At 43.2% G+C, this 27,847-nt stretch overlaps 1 protein-coding gene across 1 annotated transcript in view; it reads left to right on the top strand.

Annotated features, from left to right (window-relative positions):
• The window catches only part of igf1ra (insulin-like growth factor 1a receptor), a 116,391-nt gene that overhangs the window by 74,642 nt on the left and 13,902 nt on the right, over window positions 1-27,847 (top strand). The window contains exons 3-10 of the mRNA XM_072695355.1: window positions 11,308-11,611; window positions 13,603-13,739; window positions 15,314-15,458; window positions 17,953-18,161; window positions 18,900-19,026; window positions 19,352-19,587; window positions 19,921-20,088; window positions 21,268-21,475. Of these exons, the coding sequence (XP_072551456.1) occupies window positions 11,308-11,611; window positions 13,603-13,739; window positions 15,314-15,458; window positions 17,953-18,161; window positions 18,900-19,026; window positions 19,352-19,587; window positions 19,921-20,088; window positions 21,268-21,475 (1,534 nt within the window). The remainder of the gene's footprint in view (window positions 1-11,307; window positions 11,612-13,602; window positions 13,740-15,313; window positions 15,459-17,952; window positions 18,162-18,899; window positions 19,027-19,351; window positions 19,588-19,920; window positions 20,089-21,267; window positions 21,476-27,847) is intronic.

Below are 27,847 nucleotides of genomic sequence, written 5' to 3'. Positions count from 1 at the left end.
ATTAAGGTAAAGGTTAAAAGCGTGTATATGTGCATAACTGTTTATCATGGGCACAAATAGCAGAAATAATGTCCTAAAAGCTGCCTGCAGGCTGTTGGAGTCTATTGGAATGACTGTGTGTATCATGTGAACATTGCAGAGCATAAAGTGCTGTTCAACACATCAAGGACCTGGCTTGTAACTTCCTCTGTCACTCACTCATTCCTACATGATTAGCAGGCTGAAGATTCTCCACAAGGAGGCACTATGAGTGCTGAAATTGGTGTTGGTGCTTCGCATCACTGACACTGCGAGGCAGTGTTATTTAAATAGAATGCATGGACAAAATCGACCTACCTCTTTTAATAATCAGTGTTTTTAATTTTTTCAGCTTATCATTACAGCCCTAACTTGTCATAACTGTTCTAATAAAATCTCAAAAATGCTCCAGGACTTCTTTTAGGAAAAGGAGAAAGACATCACTTTTAATAGAAACAAATGTAAAGAGATTATTCCAGTTCTTTTTGGACCATTTTTATTATACAAAAGTATTGGGACACACGCATCAAGGGTATTAAAAAAGAGTTTATCCTGCTTTTAATGGAGTACCTGTCTCCACTCTCCAGGGAGGACTCCCTGTCTTATCCCAGAGGTACAGGATGGAGCACCATCATTCCAGAGAACACAGTTCCACCGCTCCACAGCTCAATGCTGACGGGCTTTATAACCCTCTGTCCCATGCTTGGCATTAAGCATAGTGCGAATAGGTTCATGTTTATCTGTTCCATAAAGTCATCATTGTTGAGTAAAATCAATAATCACAAATAAGATTTTTCCTAAGAACAGTCCCAGTTGCTGTTTCTGCTGTGTTGTACCTGCAGTGAGACTCTGGCAGCAGAATAAACTCAAAGCCGTGTCAGCCAGCAGCCCACTCAACGCTGCCAGGAAACCCCCCTGCATCTAATAAGGCAAATCTGGGAAGTGGAGTATTTTTAGCAGCCGCTCACACCGAGGGGGAAATGCTGCCGAATCTGTGGAAACGGAGAGGTGGGAAAAAAGCCCTACTTTATTTGCATTAGCTTGTTGGTGGTGTATGTTCAGCACTGCAGCTCTGGCCCCACTGCGTGTCTCTGTAGGGCTGCTCCGCTGGCACGCTGCTTGTTGTGATGCTGGCACCGTTTTGGCCTGGAAGTTGCACTGCTGGCTGTTACTTCAGCTTTACAGAGCGACTGCCCTCGATTCAGGTGGTACCGAAATGCGTCAATGCGTAGGCATGGATTAGCCTCAAGGTGACAATTCAGAGGAATTGCTTATGAATTGTCTTCCACTATCACATATACCGTTATTGTTAATTAGCTATAGCTGAGTGATGGGCTGAGAGGGAGGTCATATCTCGGCCTGTGTTCTCTGGAGTGTTTTAGCCCTGAGTGCTTTTTAAGTGAGGCATAATACAGGGCAGCCAGTCAGAAAAGAGCTCATTCATCTTATAAGAAGCAGCAACAAACACAGCCTGTTTAATTTAAGTGAGATCTGGTATGTTGGTTATTTTAAGCAAACAGAAGTTGAAATGTATGGTTGATTATAGTCTCAGCACTGCTGGTGTTCTGCAGTTCTCGGGCACAGAGCTCTCACTCTCGCTTACATTAAAAAAAGTGCCAGCCGGCAGTGCTATAGGCACCTTATAAGGTGTGTGCGTGTTTAAGGAGTTTCTTGTCAGTGGGGGTTTTACTACACTGCAGTGCACAGCACAGTGACAGCAGGGTGATTCAGTCACTAGAACTCTCCTTCCCTTACATTACCAGTGCTACAGGTGGTTTGCGGTATGTAAAATCTATGTAAACACTGCTCCCTAACAGCAAATTACTGTCTTGCCTTTGGCTACAAAATGTATGCACAGTGTATGTACAGGTATTGGCTCTGACAAAGTCTGGTGTGTTTGTCGGTATGTGTTTGTACGTTTTCCAGACATATTTACTGCCTTTTAAGGAAAATCACAAACCACAAAGTCAGTACCAACTAAAATCTGCTTTGAGGATTAGGGTTGTCATGATACCACAATTTAGATTTTGCTACTAATACCAAGAGTCAGTTACAATTACACTGTCTGAACACCAAGGGCTGTTTTTTTACACAGTCATCCCAAATTTGGACTGAATTGCCATGTACTAGAAATAGTTTTAGTCTGGGTTTAGCCTTAATCTGGGTTTGGGAAACTGCCTCCAAATGGATCAAACACAGAAGAATATTTATATCTACCGCTTAATTACAACTTCATTGGTTTATTAATGTTATTTTAGTATTATTAAAGATTATTAAAGGCTAGAATATTAAATATAGAATACACTGAATATAGAATATATACTTCTATATCGAATATTTCTCCCCAATTTAGATCGCCAATTAACTAACCTGTACACATTCTCCCCCTCCCCCATCACATGCTACCCCCCCCCCCCCCCGACACTAGTGAGGGCGAGACCAACAATGGCCCCCTCCGACACATGCGCAGCCCGCCACCGATGCAACGTCACCAGCCAACCAACACGCCAGGGAGGGAAGCGCCGTATACCTGGCTCTGACACACCGGCTAGCAGACGTCAGTTACGGCAGCTCCGCATTAAAGTGATGTGGGGGGAGAGCGGCATCTACCCACCCTAGAGAGAGCAAGGCCAATTGCGCTCTCTCGAGGCCGCGGCTGCCATGGCTAGCAGTGTGAGCGGTTCGGTCAGGACGAGTCACCAGTCTTGTAGGCAGTGTAGGAGGCGTCTCTCTCTTTCTCTTGCTCTCATTCTCTCTCCTCTCTCTGCGGTTTTACTGGGTGTCTGCAGTGACCCACTCACAGCCCCTTTGAGGGCAACTGGTTTGGGTTACCGGATAAGGATGAGGATGTGGTTTGATGGACGGAGCCTGGGCTCCACATGGATCCTGTAGCGGTGGATGCTAGTGGTTCACTGTGAAAAATGATTTAATGTATTTAGTTAATAGGATGCTTCTATTTTGATTGTATTGAACTCAAAAGAAAAAGCTAACTGCAGGCTGCGGTTAACGACCTTTTCCATAATCGATTAGTTGTCCATTATGATTTGGCTTAACTGATTAATTGGGAAAAGAAAAAGCAGTTATTAATCTGTCACTAACTAAATATTTCAAATTAAAACTAGATGTTTTATTGTCATTTTGCATAAAGTTCTTTAAAGCCGAGCACCTCGTCGTCTAAATCATATAAAAAGAGCTCATGCAAAACGTTGCTACAAATTCCATACCACAGCCCAAGTACTCTTATGGAGACTATGGGCTCCTGGTAGGGCTCCTGCACTTCGTGCCGCCAAAAGTTCCTTCCTGTAAACAAAGATGTTCAGGTCAGATCTGACTCGTCCAGAAGGTTTAGGGCTTGTCTGCTTTGCAGATTGACATGGGCATCATGCGATAGATATGGGCATCGCATTCTGTTCTCTGAGTCAAATGAACTTTCAGATGAGTGTATCAGTTTGTTCAGCCACTTGCACTGTTAATCCCCCTTTGTAGAGTTCCCACGTTGGCCACAGTAAATGTTGAGAAGCCTGCTGTTAAAAAACCAAGACTAGCAATTATAATCAAGTCACAGTGTTGAGACTGGACGCGCGTGTTTACATGTACGTTTTGAAGGTCATTGCGCAGACAATAGGCCTTATAGTCTCTCAGCATTTCATAAACACAGGCAAATACCACGGCCTTAATGAGAAGTGTGAAGAAAAGAGCGATTGCATAAAGCCATCTGTTGCTGCTAGATGGACAAAGCTATGTAGGCTGACCGTGTGTATGATTTATGCTTTTTCCAGCACAAGACGTCTGAAGCACTTTCTGCTGTTTGTGTCTCAGTGAGCGGAGCTGCAGTAATAGTTTATACTGCTCGCTCGCCGATGCTTCTTTATTCCTTCAGAGTGGAGGAGGAGCGTGAGGACACTGTGGCAGTAAAACTGCATTCATGTCAACAACTGTGATGTTTTGGCTGTCCGTGTAGATGTTGCAAGGCAGACGGTCGCATTGTTTCCCCAAATGTTTCATTTCTTGTTTTTTCCCCCTCTTGAGCATCTCCATGCCAGAATTGCCAAATAGCCTGTTAAAAGACAGACAGGCGGCATTCCTGCTGCTCTCTGTCCATTCTGTGGTCAGTAACATTTCACCCGTCCTTGTCTGAAGAAGTGAAGCCTGTTGGACTGACTGTCTGGAGTGTGTGTGTGTGTGTGTGTGTGTGTATGTGTGTGGTAGAGAGTGCAGTTGGAGCGCCCCCCTCTGAGCCCCGCACCACAGAGGACTTGTTTACCACGTTTCTACTGCACTCTCAATAACATGTCAATCACATGGGACCTCCCCTACTGCTCAGGGATTGGTCCAGCGCACATTCCTCTCCTGGCGCCGCCCCCTCCGGTTAGGTGATTGGAAGCCAAGCTTGTTCAGATTTATCCATATGTGCCTGCCTCGCTGTGCCCTCACTTTACCTATCTGTCTGTCTCTATTTACATTAAACATCGCTAATAGAACATAAAACAATATTTTAGCAAAATAAAACATCAATATCATTAATGTGGCCTGTGCAGAAGTTTGGGTACCTTGCAGAATCAGGAGAAACAGGCCTTTTTAGCTCTAGTGGTTCGATATTTTCACTCTTCTTTGCAGAAGACCTTTACATGTCCTTTGCATGTCCTGGATTTTGTGGTTTGTTTTGGATCATTATCCAGCCTTTTTACAGAGATTACAGAGACTGATTTTTGCATCCAGGATTAGCTGGTATTTTTTGGAAGGAAATATTTCCTTCTGTCTGTGTAATACTGCCAGTGTAACTGGCTGCAACACAATCTGCCAAAAATTGAGATCTATCCCCATGTTTTACAGTTGACAAGGTCTTCTTTTCATGAAATGCAGTTTATGCAGTTTAATTCCCCCCCTATGGTTTTGAGTTCATCATATTGAGATATATATATATATATATAGAGAGAGAGAGAGAGAGATGCCTCCGAACGTACAGTGCATGATGTGCCTCGCGCAGCTCTATAAACCGTCTGTTGTTGTTTACGTGAATTCAATGTGCGTCACGTCGGTGATTAATATGAATATGAAAGCGACGACGTTTGTAGCTAACTGCAATTTGCGCGTTTCGAGACGCCGCCCGTGTCCGCGTGCGTTGGACCAGGGGAGGTAAACCTGTGTGGCAGTAATGTGATGTGGAAAGCGCACGCTCACACACAGGCGCGCGCGTAGTGCACGTAGCCATGGGCGGGGTGAAATGGCCGTCTCTGTGTAAACACTGGAGTAAGAGCATATGCAGCGGCGCGGCATCCAGCGGCGGGCGGCTCCTCTAACCTACTTATCAGAAACATGTCGACATATGAATTTAGTATGTCAGTAATAACCGCCGTTCACTGACGCTTAATCATATTCGATAAGGGGGGGGTGCGGCGCGTCTCGCGCGTCTCGCGCGTCTCGCGCATCATCCTGTCAGACAGGCTTTCCCGCCACACCGCGTGAACGAGAGGTAGTAATGAAGAAGGCAGGGCGGCAACATGGCCGAGTGGACACTGAAGGGGTGTGCAGTGTGTTCAGGTTTACGAGTGTGTGTGTGTGTGTGTGTGTGTGTCTGGGAGCGGTGGGGGGTGGCTTGTTAGCGCGGGTTTTAGCCTCGCCTGTTCATCCTCAGCATCCTCACCATGCGGCAGCATGTCCAGCTGGTCCAGTGATTTAATATTAGCGGAACTATCAGGATCATTCCAGTGAAAAACACGCAGATTGATGTGGAAGGACGTTTAAGCGACGTTTAATCGATGTAAACTCATGCAAATTCCACATTTTATCCAGAGTTCAGTGGAAAATAAAACAAATAAAGCTCTGCCATCTTGAAAAAGGCTCGTCTCCCCCGCCCGCCGTGTTCTGGATGAGTGTGAAAATAAGGCCCAAAATAGTGTTTCAAAGTGTTGACCCTTACATTGTTTATCACTTTTTCAAATTATATGTCAAATCACCTCACGCTCACATGCTGTTTTGCAAAAGGCAATGTCCCCCCTCCCACCCTCCCCCCTTTCATTCCAGTGTCCTGAACCTTGTTGTGACTGGTGCCGAGAACAAGTGGATTACCATTCTTCTTCCTGATTATACTCCTGCTCAGAACATTCTGGGCATTCTTTACACAGTCCACTGCTAAAACGGCCGCTCGAAGCCCAGGAAACAACATCCAAGTGTGTCAGTGGGCTCGTGCCAGGCCACTAACACTATGTTTTTACAATCCTCCTTATTTCCTGCGCCGGCTCGGAGGGATATTGTACTGGAAGAATCCCTCGCGCCCTTGGCTTTGGTGCGCTGCAGAGGAAGGGAGCGTGCGTGCCGCTCTTCACATTGCAGTGATTTGGAGTGCAGCAGGGGCAGTGTCTGTGTGCTGTCTGACCGCTCTGTTTTCAGAGAGAGGAGGGAGAGCGCTGCTCCTCGGTGTGCTGTGCGTGCGTGCGTGTGAGTTTGTGTTTTCTCTGCAGTGCCAGTCAGACAGGGCAGTGAGGAGGAGTTCCTGCACAGATAAACAGACAGGAGCCATCTCTTCAGGTCATGTCCATGTTCCCAGCAGGCTGCGGGGCTTTGAGCAAACAGCCTCACCACAGCCAGGCGCTTCTGTCTCCTCTCAGGCCCTGCGTGCTGACCGGTGAGGTCACTGTGCAGATGATGCCTTGTTTTGCTCCTCGTTTCATTTGTTCTGCTGTTTAGTGCTTTTATGCAGATCCTGTATTTCTTTAGATAGGCCTTGACTAAGGAAACATGGAAGGCTTGCATGTGTTTGCCTATTTCAGTGATATGTACAGCAGTTACACCTTGTAAATTATACCAGCAGAAGCAGATTGTGGGCCTGAAGAGGCCACTGTCCAAACTGGACTAAAGCCTTCCCTGGAACTGGACAACTCTGTGTGCTGGACTATGACTTGTTTAAGACACGCTTTTCATTTCAGTGCCTACGCTTACAAGCTCTTACATCCTTACTGTGACGGTTTAAATATTTAGCCCTCAATGGGGGCGATAGAGGACACATCCGAACACATACGTCTGGTTCATTTGGAGTGAAGAGGCGATTCTGTAGCATACATCTGGTTCTACTCTTTCTGTGTGAACGGCCAGCATATCCAATATACGATACTGCTGCATCGCTCACAAAATGCAGGATGGTATTTGTGTTAAACAGGCCTTCCCGGACCGGAATTGGACATATCTACACACAAGCTGGCCTACACACTTGCTAAAACTTATAGTACTTGGTCCCCAGTTGCACATATTAGTGTCTTGCTACCAGTGATCTTCCTGTTTCTTTCCTAAGGGCTGCTGCTTGGCCATGGCCTCTCTGACCGTTCCGGACTTCCTTGTTAGGCACTGGGCTCTTCATGCGAATAAGTGGAAGCCCGCCGTTCCTGGCATAGCAGTGTGTGGAGCATGGTCGGGTAGAAATAGGTCCGTGCTCCCAGGCTGCCTAAAAATAAAGGAGCAGACCCTCGTTTGCTGTGGGTTTGTGTTTGGTCGCCATGGGAAATGAGCTCGACTTGCAGTGTATGGTCTGTGAAACGGCACGTTCTCTCTCTCTCTCCCCACCTCACACCCCCATTTGCCTCCTCTTTCCTCAGTGGAAGGTATGCATGTTTGAGATTTTTTCCCCTCATCCAAGAATCTGTGGAAGTGGTGTGGAGCTTTTGTCAGTGAGCGACGAGAAAGAGCTTGACTTTGGCTGGGCTGCCCCCTTTTGGTGGAATTCCAAGCAACCATGCAGCTTCTTCCCATTTCCTCCACAGCAGCACTGCTAATCTATGGGTCAAGTGTTACAGCAGCGAGCCCTTAGCTTCAACCTGGCTTTTTCAGAGTTCAAAGGTTACTTGACTGTCTGGGAGAAGGGAGAAATTCCTGGGCAAAGCAGAGCAAGTGGAATTGCAATTGGAATGAGAGCTGGAAAGGGTGCAGCTATTATTAGCCCATAAAAGGGCCATATGGCTATTTAAGGAAAAGTAGCTCTCATTTACTGGCCCTCACTTTGTCTGCTGTGTACGTACCAGACCGTCTTCAGTATCACAGCCACTGATTTATTCCCATTCAAAGCATGCACAGGCATTAAAGAAAGGAAACTGGGCTTTATCTCATAAGGAGAGGGGGCAGATGTGACAAAATACAAACAATGTTGTAACTGGAAAGAACCTTTATGCCTTTTCAGCCAGTCCCCCTGCTATTCAGGCAGGATTTTTTCCGACCCTTACCTCTTACAGAATGTTCCAGTAATTCCACCTCGTCTTAGCGTGGCTTGTGATCCGACAGAATGTACAAAAGTATGCGGAGAATTTGGAAAAAAAGGTCAAGAGTGGGATAGATCACAGAGCCTGTGGCCTAAAAGGGCTGCTGGCCCGCTGAGGTTTTGTATTAGCTGAGCAGTGGAGAGGGAGGATTTCAGTGTAAGGTTAGTCAGGTTGCGAGATATTATGTGAAATATTTATACCGCGGTTATACTGAGCAGCCCTTCTTTGCTAGTGCAGAAAGTATGTGGGGTCTGTTAAATGTATCTGCCTGAGAAAGACGTGTACACACATACACACACTCGCACACACAGAAACAGATGTCTTAACCAGTATTAATTACAGCACTAAATGCAGTGGTCACGTTTGCCCTGTAATGTCTGGCGGAATGGTTCAGGCTCATAAATAAAGGAGGGGAAATGTTTCATTCAGACGCCTCTTTGGCCATGCCTCTCGGGTGTGCCACACACAGTGCCAAGATCCCGTTGCTAGGCAACCGCCACTGCCGTCCCTCTTGCTGCTGTCCTCTTATGGAGCCGGCGTTCCAGCTCAAAGCGTCCTGTGATGCCAGTCTGCTTGCATGAGTTCTGCCTGTTCCCCGAGCATGCTGGGATGTGTAGGCATTTGGGCTGGTGTTACAGGACACATTAGGATTTGGGTTAGGGGTGTAACGGTTCACAAAATGCAGTTCCAATATATGATATGATACAGTGGAGTCCAACTCAGTACATTCAGCAAAAGTAAGGAGTTTTTGAACGTGTACCTTTTTGTGTTAATGAATTATTTTTCTTAAAGCATTCAACATTATAACTGTACATTTTATCCAGAACACCTTACATTTGAATCATGTTACACAGGTAGGCGAATGCAATGCCCTAAAGACTCTTTCCAGCTGGCAGCCAGTGTAAAAGAAAAATGTTAAATGGTTGAAAATGTTTTTTGCTATGATGACAACAAATGTTATGTTGATAGTGTGATGCTGTGATGTTAAGAAGCCAAAATCCAAAGCCTTCCAAACGTCACATGCCAAAGTCATAACATTGGCGTAAAATACCTACATTTAGTTGTGAGGTATGGTGACCAAAACCCAACATTTGCTAAAAAACATTGTGACAACGTGAAATTCTAGAGTTGTCAAGCTTTGATGGGCTGTTGGTTTTGAGTCATGCTGTTAAGTAACCAAAATTCAGTGCTTGAAATAGGAGCTTGATGTCAGTCCAATGTTAGTTTTGTGTAACTATGATTTTCAACCAAAAGTCAACTGAAATTCAACATCTGTCCCAGTCTTTCATCCTTCACAGTCTGTCCCAACGTCTTTTAGATGTCAAATTGATGCCTGTTGCCTTGTCCTTCTTGTTGGTGTAGTGTGTTGTGCTTCTCCAGTCAGGGATTTCAGCCCTAGTGTGCCATGGGGAAGGGGACAATGTCACCTGCTACGCTACACCAATGCTCTAGCCAGAGCTAATATCTCAGCCCTAAAGTAGCACTCTTGTCACAGGCTAACGTGATAGTCACAATGCAGCAATATAATTCAATACAGTACTGTCTATCGTCCAAAAATGGTCAATATCAACACCTTGGATACAAATTCAAAGATCAGTCTTGTTGGCTGACTGACTAACTACACTTGGAGTTTTGATACTTCAAAACTGTGCCATCAAAGCAGTCTGGTTGGTAATCTAAAGGCATTGAATTTTGATACCCAGCCCCAGGGCTGGTTAGCAGCGACGTCTCAGGCCTGCCCTCCTTCATGCCTCTCCTGTTACCCACAGGGCCTTTTTCTCCCTGCAGCTCAACACGAGTCAGTGTGTCGGAATGCTGCCTTTATTGATCCCACGTTTGGAGACAATGTGTCCGGGTCCCTCCGCTCTCATTACTAAACACTGAGTGTGTTCAATAAGATTTGTAGCTGAAGGCCTAATTTGAAACACACCCCATTCCTCCTTCCCCTCGCTCCCTTTCTCTCCACACACTCGTTTTACTGCTGAGTTTCTCATGCTCATGATGGAAGCTGATCTCTCTTGGATGTGAGTGAGCTGGGGCTCCATGCGAGCGCCTGGAAGCCGGATCATCTGTGTTTTGGGTTATGTCGCCGCGTCGCCTAACCCCTTCAGCAACAACACTCAACTGTTGTCCAAAAGCTTTTTACCAGATTTCTGACTGCTCATACAAAACAATGATGTTGCAGGGGTTTAGAGACAAAGACTAATTCAGTTTATGCAGAGCTAGTGCAGAAATGGTCCTTTGTTTGAAGATGAATATGAATTTGATCTTGTTATCAGATGTGACACCTCTGGAAATCTACCAATGGAAGATTGCATTCTTGCATTTTATGGACCGTAAAGCGGCCCTTTAGGCTCTGAAAGAGCTTATATGCTACATTTGTCCTGTATTGTACTGAGATCCAACTGTATGGAACTAACTGCACTCCAGCTGCTGGACAAACTCTGGGTTTCCTCAGTCTCTTTCCCTTCCAATTCCCTTAATAGTCCCTAACTGTAATAATATTTATCTGTAGTCAGGCCAGGCTGCAGTTTACTAACAAGGCTGGCATAGAGCAGCACGGGGCCCTGTGCAAACATCCCAAACAGCCTGACTCCAGCTTTCACTTCCTCCCTCCCACCCCCCTTGCTCCTCCAGGACCATTTTACAGGCCACTAATCTGACACTCTGGCTGCCCTTTGACCTCCACTGAGCAAAACACACACATACATTCATGCATTAGGCTCAGAGCTTAATCATTCTCTTGCAACCACTCTGCTCCCCTGTGTGCTTTACGATATACCATAGATCTAATCACAAGGCACTTATTGAACTGATGTAGCTCTCAGGTTCCTGAGGTCCCTAAATGTCATTTCATTTGCGTTGCTTAGAGCCATCAAGCTGGAGTAATGAACTCAGACTCTGAATAGTGTTCCTCCCCGCTACGTGCAAATGTATGATGTCTCTGTGACCCAGCTGTCTAGTGTCTGCATTGAGGATGCGCTCTTTCTTTTTGTCTGCCTCTAATCCACTCTCTTTTGTGCGTGTTTTATTTGCTCTGCAGAGTGCCCACCCAAATGCGAGCGGCGGGCTTGTACGGATAATAAGGAGTGCTGCCACCCGCAGTGCCTGGGGAGCTGCACCGAGCCTGACAACGACATGGCCTGTGCCGCCTGCCAGCATTACTACCACGAGGGCCGCTGTGTGCCCGATTGCCCTCCGGGCACATACCGCTTCGAGGGCTGGCGCTGCATAACCATGGAGACGTGTGCCCGGGTGCACCTGCCCAGCGAAGTGGACTTTGTCATCCACAACGGCGAGTGTATGCCCGAGTGCCCACCCGGCTTCACCCGCAACGACAGCCTGAGGTGAATGTTCACTCATTTACATTTACATTCATCTCTAAAGTTCTAAGGGTTCTGAAACTGGAGCAGTTTATGTCACGTTAGGCTAAACGATATGACCACAAAACGATATCACAATATCCCTTTTTGCTATATAATTTGATGTTGATAGTTCAAAAGTATTATATGTGATACTGAATGATATTTCGAAGGTTGATTTAAAGGCTTTTTATGGTCTCATACGCAAACATATTTTTGCATGTAAAATATAATGCTACATACATAATAACAAAAAGACTCTAAAGTTCCTTCTCTGGTCTTGATAGCTGTGTTTCCAAATTAAAACCCCCACATGACAGTCGGAAGTTACGGGAAGGTTTAGTTTAGTCAAGAGTTGTGCTGTACTCTTCCACTGCTTGCACAAACATGACCTTCAAAAAGGAAACCATACCTGTGACCTTGTCTCATACCTGTGACCAAGTCTCATTTGTAGTAAGCAACAGATAAGTAACCAGATAAGTATTGAAAAGAAGCACTATGAATTAATGACTGATGGAGTCTAAATAGTATCTATAATTATATGTATCTATATAAGTATATCTTATAAATATAAATATAAAAGACAATTTGCCAACTGCAATGCATGGAATGAATCTGTCATTGTTTGGGTTGTATTGTCGCCGGTGGCTTTTGTAATATTGCATGGACGGGTGGGTGGTGGTGAGGGGGGATGGGTAACAGCAAATCCAAAATGTAAATCTCAAACCATCTGTTAAAATGCTGAAGCTGAAAAGAGGATAATGATTTGAAACAACCTCAAACCCAATTTGGACTACCTGGAGAGACACAAACTGAAGTTTTAGAGTGGCCCACACAGTCCCCTGATCTAAATAGCATAGAAAGTCTGTGGAGAAAAGCTGTGCATGCAAAATGGCTCGAGAATATCTAACTAGCTGCCTTCCGCAAAGAAGAGAGTAACTACTATAACTGCTACTACTACTTTTAGCTACTACAAAAAGTACTTGCTGAGTGATTGCAAATTGTCTCTGAAATAGAGACTATGGTTTTAAAGAGACATAATGTTTGTTTTCAATATTAATAATATAGTATTTATTGTTGGGTACTAATTTCCAAGGTACTTTGAGTACTTTGAGTAGTCACTAAATCTAGACCTTGTTTAATTCACTCTGTGTACCTTCTTCTTTATAGTAAATAATCTTATTTAAAGCTGGCATGATTTTTGGACGTATCTTGTGGTTTTGTAGAGCTAGCTCGCTAAGCTTTAGTAAATTATTCAACTGAGGCCAAAGTCTGTCCTCCACTTACCCTGCTCACATGTCAAATTATTCAAGCTTCTTAACATGACATGGAAGCACTCAAGGAAAAAGGTGTTGTTTTGACAAGCTGTGAGCAAGGCTGTGCAAACACACAAGGCAATTATTAGTGACAAAGAAAACAGTGCAGACATTGTTAGTGGGACGCTGCAGGTAATTAGATTTTTTTACTACGGGTCATGAGTCTAAAGTAAAAGTCTTAAAACCAGAACAGAGAGCCTCCAGTCACTGAGCTTTAGATTTTGCACTTGTTGGTACTGGATGTGTGAAACTTAAAAGTTAGGAGAATGATTGAACGCTTTGAACTTGCTGTGTTTTGCTGTTCCATGTGTTATAGTTTTCCATCTATCACAATGCAAGACTGTATCAGCCTTGTTTTGTCGCTGAGCCCTTTTAATGATTCACTGTCTGCAAAAAGCAAGGGTTCAGACGAGGACCCGCCCTATGAAATATTGTGACCCTGTCTCTCTTTCTCTCCCACTCTTTCTCTGTCTCTCTACGCCTCTCTTTCTCTGTGAAACATGACTAAATGAACTAATTGAGACACAGTGATCATGTTGTGGTTAACTAGTGTTTGTCTGCTCAGCATGTTGTGGTCTTTCCTTGACATCTTCCATTATTTTCTCTCCCTCTCTCTCTCTCTCTCTCTCTCTCTCTCTTTTTTTTTCTGTACTCGAGCAGTATGTTCTGCAGCGCGTGTGACGGCCTGTGTGATAAGGTGTGTGAGATCAAAACCATTGACTCTGTGGACGCCGCCCAGTCTCTGCAAGGCTGCACCGTCATCAAAGGCAGCCTGCACATCAACATTCGCCGGGGCAGTAAGTGCATTCATTCCTGCATCAGCCCTCAGCATGCCCCCAGTGTCCTGCCTAATGTAGAGCTGAATCCAGCTTAGTCAGTGTTCAACCATCTCACTTCATTGGTCCATTATCTTACTGTGGAAGTGCAGTGACTTGCCACTTCCTCAGGTACACTTACCACATAGGTGCACTATGTAGGTTTACAGTTACAGACTGCAGCCCATCACAGTGTCACTGTGGAGTGGGTTCATAGGTCTAATCTAATAATACAGTATGATTGCCATTCCATGTTATGGCTCTCAGTTGCATTACAATGTGACATGTGACTAGTGTAAACACTCTGAACTGATATCTGTTGTTTTTTTGTGGACTATGATTTGCACTATGATTTAATTTTTAACACACACACACACACACTGCATTTCTTGCTTTGTATTTCAGTTTTTAACCAGACTCATTTTAAAAAAGAAAGACTTTGTGGGAGTGTATTGCTCACACAGTTTTGGTGACATGACCAAAAACGTCAGACAAACATAACAGCCACACTCAAATTTTTACATGCCTGTATCTGGAGGATCTTTGGATCTGTGCATCCGGGAAATGTGGAGAGTTTTCATGTTCCACTGTGAGAGTGTTCCAGACACTCAAACATCTAAACTACTTTGGTACCTTCTAAAAGCACTTCTTTACTGCTTTGGGAACTCTTTACTGCTTTGTGAAATTGTGAATAATCTGTCTTTTAAACCTCTAATACAGCAATGCAGTGGTAAAAACAAAAGATCACACATGGCTCTTTTTTAAAGTAGCAGATCCCTGATCCTTTCAAATATGCCTGGATTGGCTTCCTATTATTATTGCTGCAATATCCAAAAGATTGATCACACATTACATGAATGGTCCACAGTATGCAGCCCAAACATTTAGCTGCAGTTTGGAGCAGTGGTTTTCTACCATCAGTCATGAGGGTGCCCTGCCCTGCACAGTTTCAGGTACTCTCTGGCCCCCAGCATAGCTGATCCACCTCATAGAGGCCCTGATTATTAGCTGTTGAGTTGGATCAAGTGTGTTGAGACAGAGAACACAAACTGTGTCAGGAAAAAGATAAGGACAATCAAATGGCATCTTATGAAAGATCAGAACTCAGCACACAAACTGCTTGCGTCTCTCGCTGGGGAACCATATGATGCTAGCTAGCTGTTGACCATCCAGAGCACAATTTCAACACAGAAATAAGAATCATAATGAAGTGATCACAAAAAGACAACCACATAGTAAAAATAGTGACCACAACAAGTAAAAATGTCTCATTCATAAGATGGTGTCTCTAACCTGTGAATTCGATGGTTAAATGTAATAAACTGGACAGTATGGCCAGTAAGTGTAAATGCGCAAAATGTTGCTTTTGGTGACATATAAAGCTTGTGTTGTTGGTAGGAGATTCTTTTTTTTAATACTGCTGACAGCTCTACATGCGTAGGAGCATGTTCATATGAAGTCATGGGTTTATTGATGTGTTTGTACTGACTGCCATTGTGACACATGTCTCTGTCATATGTCTCATGTCTCTCTTTCGTTTTCTCTCCTCTTTCCAGATAACATTGCGTCAGAGCTGGAGAGTTTTATGGGCTTGATCCAGACGGTGACGGGCTATGTGCGGATCAAACACTCTCACACTCTGGGCTCCCTCTCCTTCCTAAAGAGCCTGCGCTATATTAACGGAGAGGAACTTTTAGACAAGTAAGGCTCTTCTCTCCTCATTCTGTACTAAAGTTCCATTCCACAAACTTTCCCACTCTAGGCACACGTTTTAGGTACTACATATAGGCTACTCAAAATGTCAAGGTCACTTTGCACACTGTACAGCCTTGTTTACAAACACAAAACTAGTGTGTGTTCTTCCACAGTTTAAACAGTGGAGTTTGTACTGTTTTTTTAATCAGGGTTGTTTTTTCCATGTTTGTTTTTACAAGGCACACCTGGCTTATCTCAGCACACCTGTAGGCGATGCTGGTCTACTGCCATAGTTCTTTACTAGAGTTTAAGGAGACAGAGACACACACACACACACACACAAGAAGTGCCAAAATGGAAATAAAACACGTGTCCTACATCACCTTTTCCTCAAAACCCTGTTGATGCCGAGAGCAGTTTTCACCTGTAAGACGTGTATCAGCCGCTTTTTCATCCTCACGCGAGAAGAAAAATACATTTGTCTCAGGCTCCCATCCTTTAGAAAGCCCCCTTTTAAGTGTTTCGAGTCTTCGCGGGTTTCCATAGGAACGCAGGAAAGTGATAGAGTGCTCAGCGTGATGGAATGTACAGCTGTGAGAAGCCATGAGCCTTCACACTTTTATGGACTCTAAATAAAGCAGAGCAGATAATGCTCTTTTTACAGACACATACTCTATGAGATGCAATTAGAAGAATTTGGAAGTTTAAAGAGACTCTTTAAGACCGCATATATGCCTATCACTGCTTTGTTATTAAAGCCTTGTTTCAAGTTTACTATTTTTTTATTTTTTTATTTTATTTTTATGCTATTTTAAATTGCATTTCATGCTGAATGTATCAAAATAAATGGCCCAGCTGGATAAATCTTATTAAACTAAAGTGAACTAAACTTAGTTTACTAAACTAAAATAGCACTAAAACCTGTGCTATTTGAAAGACCACTTATATAAAAGCAATAACACTGTAATTCAGTGTGTTTTGTCCTGTGATTTTGTATATTAATAGTAGTATCGTGGTTACTGCAATCCAGTGATGATTTAAAAGAAGGAACAACTGTTTTAAACGGTATGTTCAGGCCAGACTACTACAAGACTACTTTGACATGTCCACCCAGAGTACAGATGCTACACAGAGAGTCCTGCACATATCACTACACTATCATTAACTGGCTGGCAACATCTAATTAGATCACGCTGACCATTTTACTCTAACATCAGACATACAGGGAAAAACTGGCAAGAACTGTGTGCAGTGTGTCTATCAGTGTGACCAACAACACAACGATAAATAATAGTGTGATTATCTAGCTAGTTGCCTGACAGCTCGACCACAACAAGGCTGTCAGTCACTTCATTTGTAATTTGTCATTTTCTACAGTCATTCATTTGTACCTTTTAATCTGCATGTTAAATGTTTCTAATTTCCACTAGCCTGGTAACATAACTTTGCCTGTTACACTAGCATCAAGCTAACAGTGGTGAATGTTATCCATCTTAGCTTAAGATATCTTTAAGTAACCCTTACTTTGGATTTCCAAGTTTGGCTCTTGACCTCCTTAATAATGAAATTGAACCTGTTTAGGAATATATATTTAGTTAGTTTAGCTTAATTCCTAACTTCCTCCAGTGAGAACAGAATATGACACAGTTCATCCACAGAGAGACTCTCTTGGGTCATTAACACATATTGTATATACGCTTGTGCTATGTGGCATTACATCGCTGTGTTACACTGTCCTGTCCATCAGAGACGCCTGGATGAAATGGGTGGCAGCTTCTAAAAGTCTAGTTGGTTTTGTTCATGTAGGTGGTGGGACACCGCTCACAGTGGTGTAGAAATCAACAGAATAATTGCTGAAATGACAGAAACATCACATTCACATTTTCTTTTGATGGTAGATATAATGACAGGGGACATATATGTCAGCTGGCAGGGAAAATGCTGATTTGCTTACTCAGTCACCTTTAAAGTTAAAAACATTTTTTGTTCTCTTACAGTTACCATTTCGTAAGCAGAGGGTTTTCTTTAAACAGTGTAGATATACTAAAACATTTAGGCTTGTGGCTGTTTGTGTTATTTGTACGGTCAGTCCCGGCTAGCTCTGGTTTATGTAATATGTATTTGGAGTTTTTCAAGGAGATAATTGAGGGGGTTGTGGGAATGGCTTTCTTCAGTCTCGGGTTTCATTCTGTGGAGGGTCGTGTGCACATTCATTGCGTTCCTCAGCTGCTCTGTTGAACTGGGTGTCCTCATACTGCAGAACGTTTCAGACCTCCTCTGTGCTCACCTGCTTACTTGCACGCACTCGTTTACATTGACGGGCCAAATTAAATACAATGTACATAACTCATGCCTCAGCCTTGGTGCACATATTGCATGTATCTAAAGCCAAAAAAGTTGCCATGCCTGGCAGACATCTTTACGTTCTGCAGAAAAAGCAGGACTTCTGCGGCTGGAGTCTTTCTAGGTCTTGCTCTTATTGGTCTGTTCTTCCCCACAGTGCGTACGCATTCTCAGCGCTGGACAACCAGCACCTGCAGTACCTGTGGGACTGGAGCCAGCACAACCTGACCATTCGGGCAGGAAAACTCTTTTTTCGCTCCAACCCCAAACTGTGTGTGTCAGAGATCCGCAAGATGTGGGAGAAGACGGGCATCACAGAGAAGATGGAGGAAGACGACATCCGGAACAATGGAGAGCGAGCCAGTTGTGAGTAGACACTGATTGTCTTTTGTTTGTGCATTTGACAGATCAGTTTTCTGTGACTGAATAGATTTAAAGTCTTGACTGTGCATTCGAAGCAAATATATGGATTTAGCACAAACTCAGTCAATCTGGCTAGTTTTTGTACATAAATACATAGAATATAATTAGATTAGAGGACTCTGCAGAATGTCTGTGGGCAGACCAGAAGGAGGGCTATGCAGAACATCTTTGGGAAAACAAGTAAGATGACTCTGCAGAAGGTCTATCATCTGAAAACTCAGCAGCATCTCTAATTTTAACTGGAATTTTTAGCACATTGATAATCTGTAACAGTTGTAACGCTGTTATGCAGGATTACAGACATGTCCGTTGTTGAAAGGGTTAATGCTTTTCTTCTACGCTGTTTTGTTTTCAAGGCAGCCTCTGCTTTGGAATTGCTTTGGCTAAAAACAGGGATAATGGCTTCTCTAATGTGGTCGTGCTGGAAGTATAATTGCTCTGCACCTCAGGCATTAGGACACAAAAGATATATTCTTATTTGGCATTCTGATGTAACAGCGTGACAGCACATTCAGTTCAACAGAAAATCAGACATTGTGATGTAACAGCACTTTTAGTTCAACCCAAAAAGCAGACATTCTGGGATTGTCAGGACGCAGTCGTGAGCGAACAAAAGAAATATCTGCTGGAGAATCTTGCCAGGATTGTTAATATGAATCTCTTTCATGTCTTCCCCTTAAGGCGAGAGTCATATCCTGAAGTTCAAGAACAACCAAACACAGAGCAATCGAATAAAGCTCACCTGGGAGCGCTACCGACCGCCGGACTACAGAGACCTCATCAGCTTTATAGTCTACTACAAAGAAGCGTGAGTGTTGCTGTTGGCCTGCATTCGTATTTGCAGTACTGTGCGAAAGATTTACGCTGTTCAGACAATTATGTTTAGTCTATATGAGTGTCTATTTGTTTAAAAGTACATATTAGAATGAATTAAAAAAATAAATGCAAAAGGTAGTAATTTTATGTGTTGAGTGTGTTCACTTAACCATTTCCAGGCTTCTTCTTAAAGAAGCCTAGTATTCAGAAAAGTAGGCTAAAATACACTTATCATTACAGTGATTTCAAAAACAGTAGCTTACAATTACTCCTACAACATGTATCTTTATGTATCTTTTAATATTTCTGCAACACAGACCATTCCAGAACATCACAGAATTTGACGGACAGGACGGCTGCGGGTCCAGTAGTTGGACAATGGTGGACGTGGACCTACCTCCAGAAAAATCAACGGATCCAGGAGTGCTGCTGTACCCGCTAAAGCCATGGACACAGTATGCTGTCTTTGTGAAAGCAATCACCTTGGTGGTGGAGGACAAGCATACTCTGGGAGCTAAGAGTGAAGTGGTCTATATTCGCACCAAAGCCTCAGGTAGAAACCATGTCTAATTGGCTGTTGCTCAATATTTGAAAAGTAGTAGGCCTGCTTATAACTTTAATCCCAGGGAGCTGAAAAAAAAAATCAGCCTTTATTTGTGCTATTTGTGCTTGCACATGTACAGCCCTGATTTTGTACTGTGAAAAATATTTGACTTACAGTAAAACCTGGTTATAAAATAACACATCAGTCATCTATTATAAACATTCAAGCAGTAAAAAAACAAATATTTATTTGAATATTTAACTTTTTTAACAGGCTTAATACTTTACAACCTTTATAGTCATGTGTTACAAGGAAAAGTTAAATGATCTGTTCTTTTCCCAGAACCTTCAATGCCCCGGGACGTTCGTGCTTATGCAAACTCTTCCTCATCTCTGGTGGTGAAGTGGTCTCCTCCCATCTCCCCCAATGGAAACTCCACCTTCTACCTGGTCCGCTGGCAGCAGCAGTCTGAGGACCGTGAGCTCTACCAGCACAACTACTGCTCCAAAGGTGAAATGACAATTAATCATCTAATAAAATGTGTGATATACACAAGGGCATTCAAAGAAATTAGACATTCAAAATCTCAAATGAATAAAATATTTCATTTTTAGTAAATTACTAATCAGCACACACAACCGCAGTCATGGGAATGACTGCTGATTTGACAGTTGTCCAGAGGTCGGTCATCGACACCCTTCACAAGGAGGGTAAGTCACAGAAGGTCATTGCTAAAAAGGCTGACTGTTTGCAGAGTGTGTATCAAAGCATATTAATGGAAAGTTGTCTGGAATGAGAAAATGCAGGAAAAAGTGCACAAGCAACAGGGCTGACAGCAGGCTTGAGAGGATTGTCAAGAAAAGGTTCAAGGACTTGTGAGAGCTTCACAAGTAGTGGACTGAGGCTGGTATCTGTGCATCAAGAGCCACCATACACTGATGTCTCCAGTAAAGGGGCTACAACTGCCACATTCCAAATATTAAACCACTCCTGAACTAGACACAACCTTACCTGGGCTAAGAAGTTAAAAGTAACTGGACTGTTGCTCAGTGCTCCAAAGACCTCTTTTCAGGTGAAAGTAAATTTTGCACTATATTTGGAAATCCAGAGTGAAGAAAACACAGAATCCAAGGTGTCTGAAGTCCAGTTAGCGTTTTGCAGTCTGTGATGATTTGGGCGGCTTTGTCATTTGCTGATCCTCTGTGTTTTATGCAAAGGTTAAACAGGACCTTGATATTACTGTACTTATGTATATTTACACAACGATGAACAGAACTGTAGGTGATTTAAAGTAACATGAAAATATTGAATATATTATTGATATAATATTGAATATAAATGAAAAAAGAATGAAAAAAATAATACGCATGTAATGCCTCATGTTAAGATGGAGATCAAATCCCCTGGCAGACAACTATATAAAAAATATTCTGTAGATAATTTGATGTTGTTTATCATTTTGGAAATTCTTGTTTCCTTAAATACCTAAAATATATAGTAAATATCTAATAATCCAGAAGTAGCCCTTTATTTTTTTTATGATTATATTGAATAGAAAATTTTCTAATATATAATTTTTTTTAATACATCGACACCACACGACGATTAATACACGACTCCACATATTGGAACAGTAGTGTGTATTTACAGGTACTTGTACTAATGTATGGATCTTTTAATTGACCACAGAATTAAAGATCCCGATCCGAATCTCAGCCACAGCCCTGTCGGACGTAGAGGAGGACACTAAGCCCACAAAATCTGATGCAGGCAGTGTTGAGAAGGGTCCGTGCTGCCCATGTCCCAAAACCAAGGAGGATCTGAAGGCTGAGGCCGAGGAGCGTGCCCTCAGCAAAGTGTTTGAGAACTTCCTGCACAACGCTGTCTTTACACCCAGGTACAGTGATTACCTCTCCTATTCTCACTGCTCTTCCCCTCCTTCTTCTTTCCTTATAGATTCCAGATCAGCTTAAAGGAAGGGCCACCAGCATTCATAACGGGTGGAATGAATGAGAAACAAAGAGCAGGCTGCTCCCAGCCCTCCCCGATGCTTTCTAGCTTTGGTCCAAATTCATGTTTTCTTTTTTCTCAACCTTCCTGGAGATGGGGTATCAAAGCAGGGGTGAGCTCATGGTCTCGGGGCCATGTGACTTAATCAAATCGAGCGTGGGGTCCGGCAGGCAGGGACTGCGGCATAATCATTTCGACATGGTGCCGACAAGATCAGAACTAGAGGTTTTTGGAAGGGGGCCGGCGCCGGCAGCAGCAGGGCCTGGATGCCTGTCAGCAGAGCAGGAGAGAGTTCAGGGCCAGCATTCATGAAGCATCCCAGAGTACAGGTCTTGGATGAGGTTTCATCTCACTGCACCGTACTGAGTTCCTGATCTAATCCGACCTGGAGGCAGCAGTGCTGTTCTGAGTTGTAGTATGAATGCAGGCCTGGGACTCCAGGCTTGTGTGGTTTTGACGTTACCCGGGCGACAGCGGTGGTCACATGTGAAGGCTTGGCGGGCTGTAATTTGGAAGGTCCCGGCAGCCAGGGAGGCCGGGTCAGTGAGGCCGGGGAGCGGTCTTCTGTTGGCCAGAATTTGAGAGGACATCTGCGCCGTGTTATCCGTTTACCTTGCTTGTTTGGATGTGTTCTGTGTAGTGCCAGGAGTGCAGACACACACACACAAAGCATCACACAGGCATACATGTCCTGGTTGTACTTTAAAGTGTAGTGTGTGGAAATGTTAGGTAAGGACACAAATTGTCAAACTAAAGATTACTGTGTGAGTTTGTGAGTGTGCACGAGGTTATACATTTATGCATAAGTGTAGTTTTTGTTGGTGACCGGAGGGAGGGTGGGGGGGATTGGGGGCTTATGCTCCAGCCCACACAGACACTTAACAAAATCCAGTTCTTCTCCCCCTGCCTAGAATCACTTGTCATACTAATCTTTTTTTAATTTATTTTATATAGAGTAATAACTTTGTATGTTCTACAGATTATCTAAACCCCTTTGCACAGGACTAAGTAGAAGTGATTTATCACATTGAGTACATTTTGTTGTATAGGAAACATTTGCATCAAGTCGCAGTACTAAAGCTTAGCTCTTGGCTGTACTTGCTTTTAAAAGTTAAAAAGCCTTCCCATTATACAACCACTAAAGGGTGGCTAGTAGGGTGCCTGCATACCTACTAATTGATGCAGTTATCTGATCAGTAAATTGTGCAGTAGCAGTTCAGTGCATAAAATTTGCTTTAGCTCACTTTGGACCTGTTAATAAAGATCAATCATCGCCTGAATGCCACAGTCTATTTAAATGTTGTTGCTGACCATGTCAGCATTTCTTCATGACCACAATTTGCCCATCTGGTGGCTACCACCAGCATGATAATGCACCATGACACAAAGCAAAGTTACAAATTGGTTTCATGAACATAAATGCAGTGTTCTTCAGTGGCCTTTCTTGTCATCAAATCTAAATCCAATGGAACACCTTTGGGATGTAGTAGAACAGGAGATTCACAGCAGTATAGTGCTCCTGAAAATCTGCAGAAACTGCATGACGCAATTAAGCCAATGTGATTGACGCGATGAGAGTAAAAGGAGATCCTACAGTATTAGTATTAAATCTTGAGGATTGCAACACACACCTTGCTGACTGCATGCAATTCCAGTGAAGAGGCAAAGACATTTATTTAAAATCTTTATTACTAACGTCTTATGAAACAAAAATTACGGTCTTGCATTTGTGAATTGAGGCAAGTTTTTTTCTTTAAGTCATGTGCAGTGATGCCCCAGAATTACTTTGCCAGACATCTGCTAAACTTTTGCAGCCCTATTTTTAACAGGGTAGTGGTTTAAAGGTCATCCAGGGACAGCCATACACAAGTCAAACCCATTTTTCTCATTCAGGAATCGATGCAGAGCAGATACTTCAGCAGCAAATGCGCACTCACGCCTGGCAGGATAAATGCCTATTGGCTCTCTTGTCTCATCTCTCTGGCTCATGGTGACTTATTTTCCTCTCCGTCCTGATGGCCTGCTGTGTAGCCACCCTTAGAATGCACATCTCAAGACTTGCGTCTCATCGTTTAAGACTAGGTGACAGACTGGAGTGTGTTTATCTGTAGCGCAGTGTGTGCGGTGCCTCGTTCCCCATTGAGTAACCCTCATATATTAACTTGGCGTGCTCCAGGAAAAAGAATTATCCGAGAAAGGATGCAGAGGGCCTGAAGTAGGAACAGAGGGAGGTGGTGAAAGTGAGTGAATGAAGAGGAAATCTCCCTTTTCCTTTCTTTCTGTCACACGCTCTCCGTTCCGCCTCCCTCCTCACCTCACACACTCTCTTTTGTTCCATGGCTGTTTAGCTTGGAGTGAGCGGCTGCCAGGAAATGTACAGCGCAGCCGTATGGAATGTTAATGAATTTCGAGGGAAGATCCCTTCCGAGTCAGCCGCCGGATGATGAGGGAGAGAAAGAGAGAGGCTCTTGTGATTTCTTCTTTTTTGCATTGTGCTAGATCAGCTGTGTGGGCACCAAGCCAGTTAGAAGCCTCTATAATCAGCCTACGTCATTACTCTGTGGTGCACATTAGGGATGCTTTTACACTCTGGGGAAGGGAAGGTAAATAATGCTGCTGCATTAAAGGAGCGGTTCAGTGAAAATCTTATATACTTACCTCAGACATAGTTGGTCTGAAGTATAATAAATTGTAAATATATATATATATATATATATATATATATATATATATATATATATATATATATATATATATATATATTACTTTATGTATCTGCATGATGTACATCCAGTGAAGAAGAGTCAGCACAACACCTGTTGTCTAAAGCGGTTCTTCCCAGCATTCAGCTGTGTGTGTGTGTGTTGCCTTCACTGTACCAGCAGACCTTTCCTTCTTGTGGCTTCCCTGTGAGCACCCCATGCCAAGAATGCTTGGCTGTGTGTGTGTGTGTGTTTGTGTCTTAAATACAGCATGACATCCACTGTCCTGATGAAACGTCTGACCCTGCTTAAGGTTGGGAAAGAGGATTGGCTTATTGGAGCAGTTTTGAGGGTGGAGGTTGCGAAGAAAAGACAGTAGAGAGGAGAGGAGATTCCTAGAGAGTTAGCCTGTCACGGTTCAGCTGAGGACAACCTCTGCCCCCCACCTGGCCTACAGACATGCACATGTCCTGTGGCATGCAGAACCTCAAACTGCCTCTGCTTTCTGCATCATACACCTGCTGCATTTCCTTAGTCTAGACTAAGTACCTGACCCCTAACATAGAGCTAGAATGAAGACTGATACAGTAACAAAAGACACCTTATTTGTCTAATACCAATCAGGACACCCCATGAAAGCCCTTGTTTTTGACATGTTTAGACAGGTTGACATTTGAAAGATGGAGGTAAGGAAAAAGTTAGGCTTGCTTATTTGTTTATTTATTTATTTGACGCCAAGGTTTTCCTCCTTGTTTACCTTCCATGACAAGTTCAACTGCAGGCTCTTTCTGATTGTAGATGCATGCACTCAAATAACAGCGGAAGCAAAAGCTACTTGTAGGTCCCATCAAGACATTTTAGAATTGTCAGAGACATCTTCGTGAATCTTGCGGCCTACTCTTGGGCTTTTAGTTGTAATTATTAGGCGTAATTCCAACATTACATCAGTAACGGTAATAAAAATTTCCCATTTATCCACAAATATAATGTTGCTAACCTCACCTGCATTTAACCCCCTGTCTTTCCTTATATTGGTTCTTAATTTGGGTTCTGGAGTCCCACATGCTTGCACAAATTTGTCGGTTCAAACACACCTTATTTAATGAATCAGCTAAATAAAAAGCATGTATTAGATTGAAAAATGTAATGTTCAAATTAAATAATAACTTTAAAATGCTGGATGAAGATTGGGAACTATTGTTTAGACCCAAACACTTGTGTTGTAACTGTTGCATTTTAAATTGTAATCTGTATTGTTTCTGTATAGGAGATATGGAGAGGTTTGTCAGTAACTATTCCCTGGAAAAAGAAGGGTTTAAAGGGGCTGTCAACTACTTTGCAAATATTTATGTGACCATAACCATAGAACCATAGAAAAAACAATATTTAAATGTAGTGCAAAGTAAGAAAAACGTTCTTGTCTGAACACGACCGCATGGACATTTCAGACTCCACAGTGATCGTCTGTGGTGTAGCCATGGCAACGTTAACAACCCCACAGCATCAATAGGTTTTTAGTGGGTTTTTTAAAAGCTTTTATTTTCTGGCAGAGGTTGGATTTTCAGTCGGTGTAATATTGGATTACATGATTGTTACCTTTAAACAGAAGTGACTACAGAAACCAGTGTCCAACGCAAGTAGGAATCAGGTCAATCACACAAACACCTCACCAGCGATGAGGACCACCTGATGAAATATCTGCCCTAATTCTGATTGGATACAGAGATCACAGGACATCTTACAAAAAGTCTTGCACAACTGATTTCTCAACAGAGGAAACACTTAACAGCCCAAATCACTTAATTGAAATGAGGAGAATTGTTCTTTGTTAAAACAGCCATGCAGGACCCTACATTCTAAAGCATGACCAGATTAAGAAAATAAGTTGGCAGTCCCTTTAACAGCCTCTACTTACCATTAACGAAACAAGAAGAAGCTTTTTTTTTGTTTGTCGTCACTCCTGTCTGTATATGCCTGTCCGTCCATCGTCCATGCTCATATTTTCTGCCTGTATCCTTCGTATTCATATATCTCACACTTCTGGTCAGCGCCACCTCCACACAACCCCGTCACCCCACTACACCATCTTGTCTATTCCGTCTCTGAAGTCTCAATCCCATCATAGGGTCTGACTATTGAATCTTTGCAGAGACCCTGAGCGAGCGAATCGGTACGTGTCACCTAAAGATGGCACTAGGTAAGGCCACGGCCTCTGGCCTTCAGCTGCATCTGTGGAGTGGCTACGTTAGCGTCTGGTAAAGCGCAGTCGTTGCTGTCGCATGCATGTCCTCGGCGGTGACCTGTAGGCAACGCCTTAAGCTTCATCATCACCATCACACACACACACTCCGCTCTGTGAGGAGAGAAAAAAGCTCAGTGTGGCTTCAGTGTACTTTTTGTTTTCCCCCAGTCTGCCATTCCATTTCCATTGTAGCAGCGGCACAAAGCAAGCTTCGCAAGTTCAAGGGTTTTTTCTATCTACCTCTTTTGTATTTATTGTTTCTAAAGTAGGTGCAGACAATAGCTCTTCTGTTTATTTGTTTTGTTAACATGATACGCATCAGAAGTTCATAGTTCAGACTGTGACTGTATGAGTCATGCGCCTCAAAGTGAGGAACATTGTGCTAATGCTAATGATCCATTATTACTTGCAGCTGACAGTGACTATATTATCTATAGCGGGGAGGTCTAAATTAATTCCATTCTACATGAGAGAGAGTAGGATTCACTGGGGTTGGGTTGAGACCATTAACAGTTTTGGCATGTCAGCTGTTTGAGCATTTTGCAGTTCTACCAGGGAACCACCCAGCTAGTCTCATGGGAGCCATAGGTTTTAAATATTAGCATCATATGTTTATAGAATAATAGCTTTTAGCATTCATATGGAATGTGGGTGTCATAGGTCATCGTATGAGCATCAGGGGTGTGTTAGGAGCAGGTGCTGCACAGGGTGGTGCTTTGGCCCTGTGTGACTAAATGCTGGAAGTTGTGCTTGTTGTGTGCTTTAGAAGGCCCTGTGAAGAGTGCGCTGGAATCCTCTGGCTAATTTCTCCTCTGTCCTCTTCCTTTCTTTCACGTTTATTTTTGCTCTGTAGTTTCAAAACTGCTTGCTTTAAACCACGTTTCCTCCTCTCCTCTTCTCACTTCTCTCTTCTTCTGTCCTCTCCTCTTCTCCTCATTTCTCTCCTCTCTTCTTATTCTCTTATTTTTATCTCTCTTCTTCTCACTTCTCTTCACCTCTTTTCTCATTCTCCTCATTTCTCTCCTCTACTCTTTTCTTCTCTGCTTTTCACCTTTTCTTCTCTCCTATTCTCCTCACTTCTCACCTCTCTTTTCTTCTCTTCTCTTGTTCTCACTTCTCTCCTCATTTCTCTCCTCTTCTCCTCACTTCTGTCATCTTCTCTTCACCTCAGTTCTCCCCTCTTCTTTTTATTTGTTTCTTTTCTCTTCTCTTCTTTTGTTTCTTTTCTGTCTTCATCTTGTCTACACTTGTTTTCTTCTTTTTCCTTCTCTTCTTTTCTCCTTCCGTTGCTCTCCTCTTTTGCTTTTGTTTTCTA

This window comes from Salminus brasiliensis, chromosome 13 (assembly GCF_030463535.1).
Source record: "Salminus brasiliensis chromosome 13, fSalBra1.hap2, whole genome shotgun sequence".
In the NCBI taxonomy this organism is placed as follows: domain Eukaryota; kingdom Metazoa; phylum Chordata; class Actinopteri; order Characiformes; family Bryconidae; genus Salminus; species Salminus brasiliensis.
The sequence above is the reverse complement of the archived record's forward strand: the minus strand, read 5'-3'. Positions and strand labels throughout refer to the sequence as shown.